Source organism: Penaeus monodon, chromosome 34 (assembly GCF_015228065.2).
Source record: "Penaeus monodon isolate SGIC_2016 chromosome 34, NSTDA_Pmon_1, whole genome shotgun sequence".
NCBI lineage: Eukaryota > Metazoa > Arthropoda > Malacostraca > Decapoda > Penaeidae > Penaeus > Penaeus monodon.
In genome coordinates this window covers 32,388,390-32,388,668 of record NC_051419.1, presented here as the reverse complement: position 1 = coordinate 32,388,668, position 279 = coordinate 32,388,390, and the positions used below count along the sequence as shown (strand labels likewise).

Below are 279 nucleotides of genomic sequence, written 5' to 3'. Positions count from 1 at the left end.
TACACTATATGTGTTTTGTTTTATCTGTTTTTATTATTATTATTTATGTCACTTATAGTGTATAGAAGAACATGGACAAGTTGTGAAAAGGGAACTTCAAAGGCTTGGCTCTTTTAGGTGACGAGCCCAATGTACAAGGTGTACTTCGCAAAGGGAGATCAGGAGGTGCTTGCCAAGGCAGTTGAGGACATTCAGGCTGGCTTGGGCCTTTTCGAGACCGAGTTGGAAAAGAGAGGCACCAGGTTCTATGGTGGAGAGAAGCCGGGTTAGTTTGAGTGT

The 279-nt window shown here is 43.0% G+C and overlaps 1 protein-coding gene across 1 annotated transcript in view; it reads left to right on the top strand.

The window, feature by feature from the left end:
- LOC119594739 (pyrimidodiazepine synthase-like) overlaps window positions 1–279 on the top strand; it is an 11,045-nt gene that overhangs the window by 4,565 nt on the left and 6,201 nt on the right. Inside the window, 1 exon segment of the mRNA XM_037943829.1 lies at window positions 118–265. Coding sequence (XP_037799757.1) covers window positions 118–265 — 148 coding nt within the window.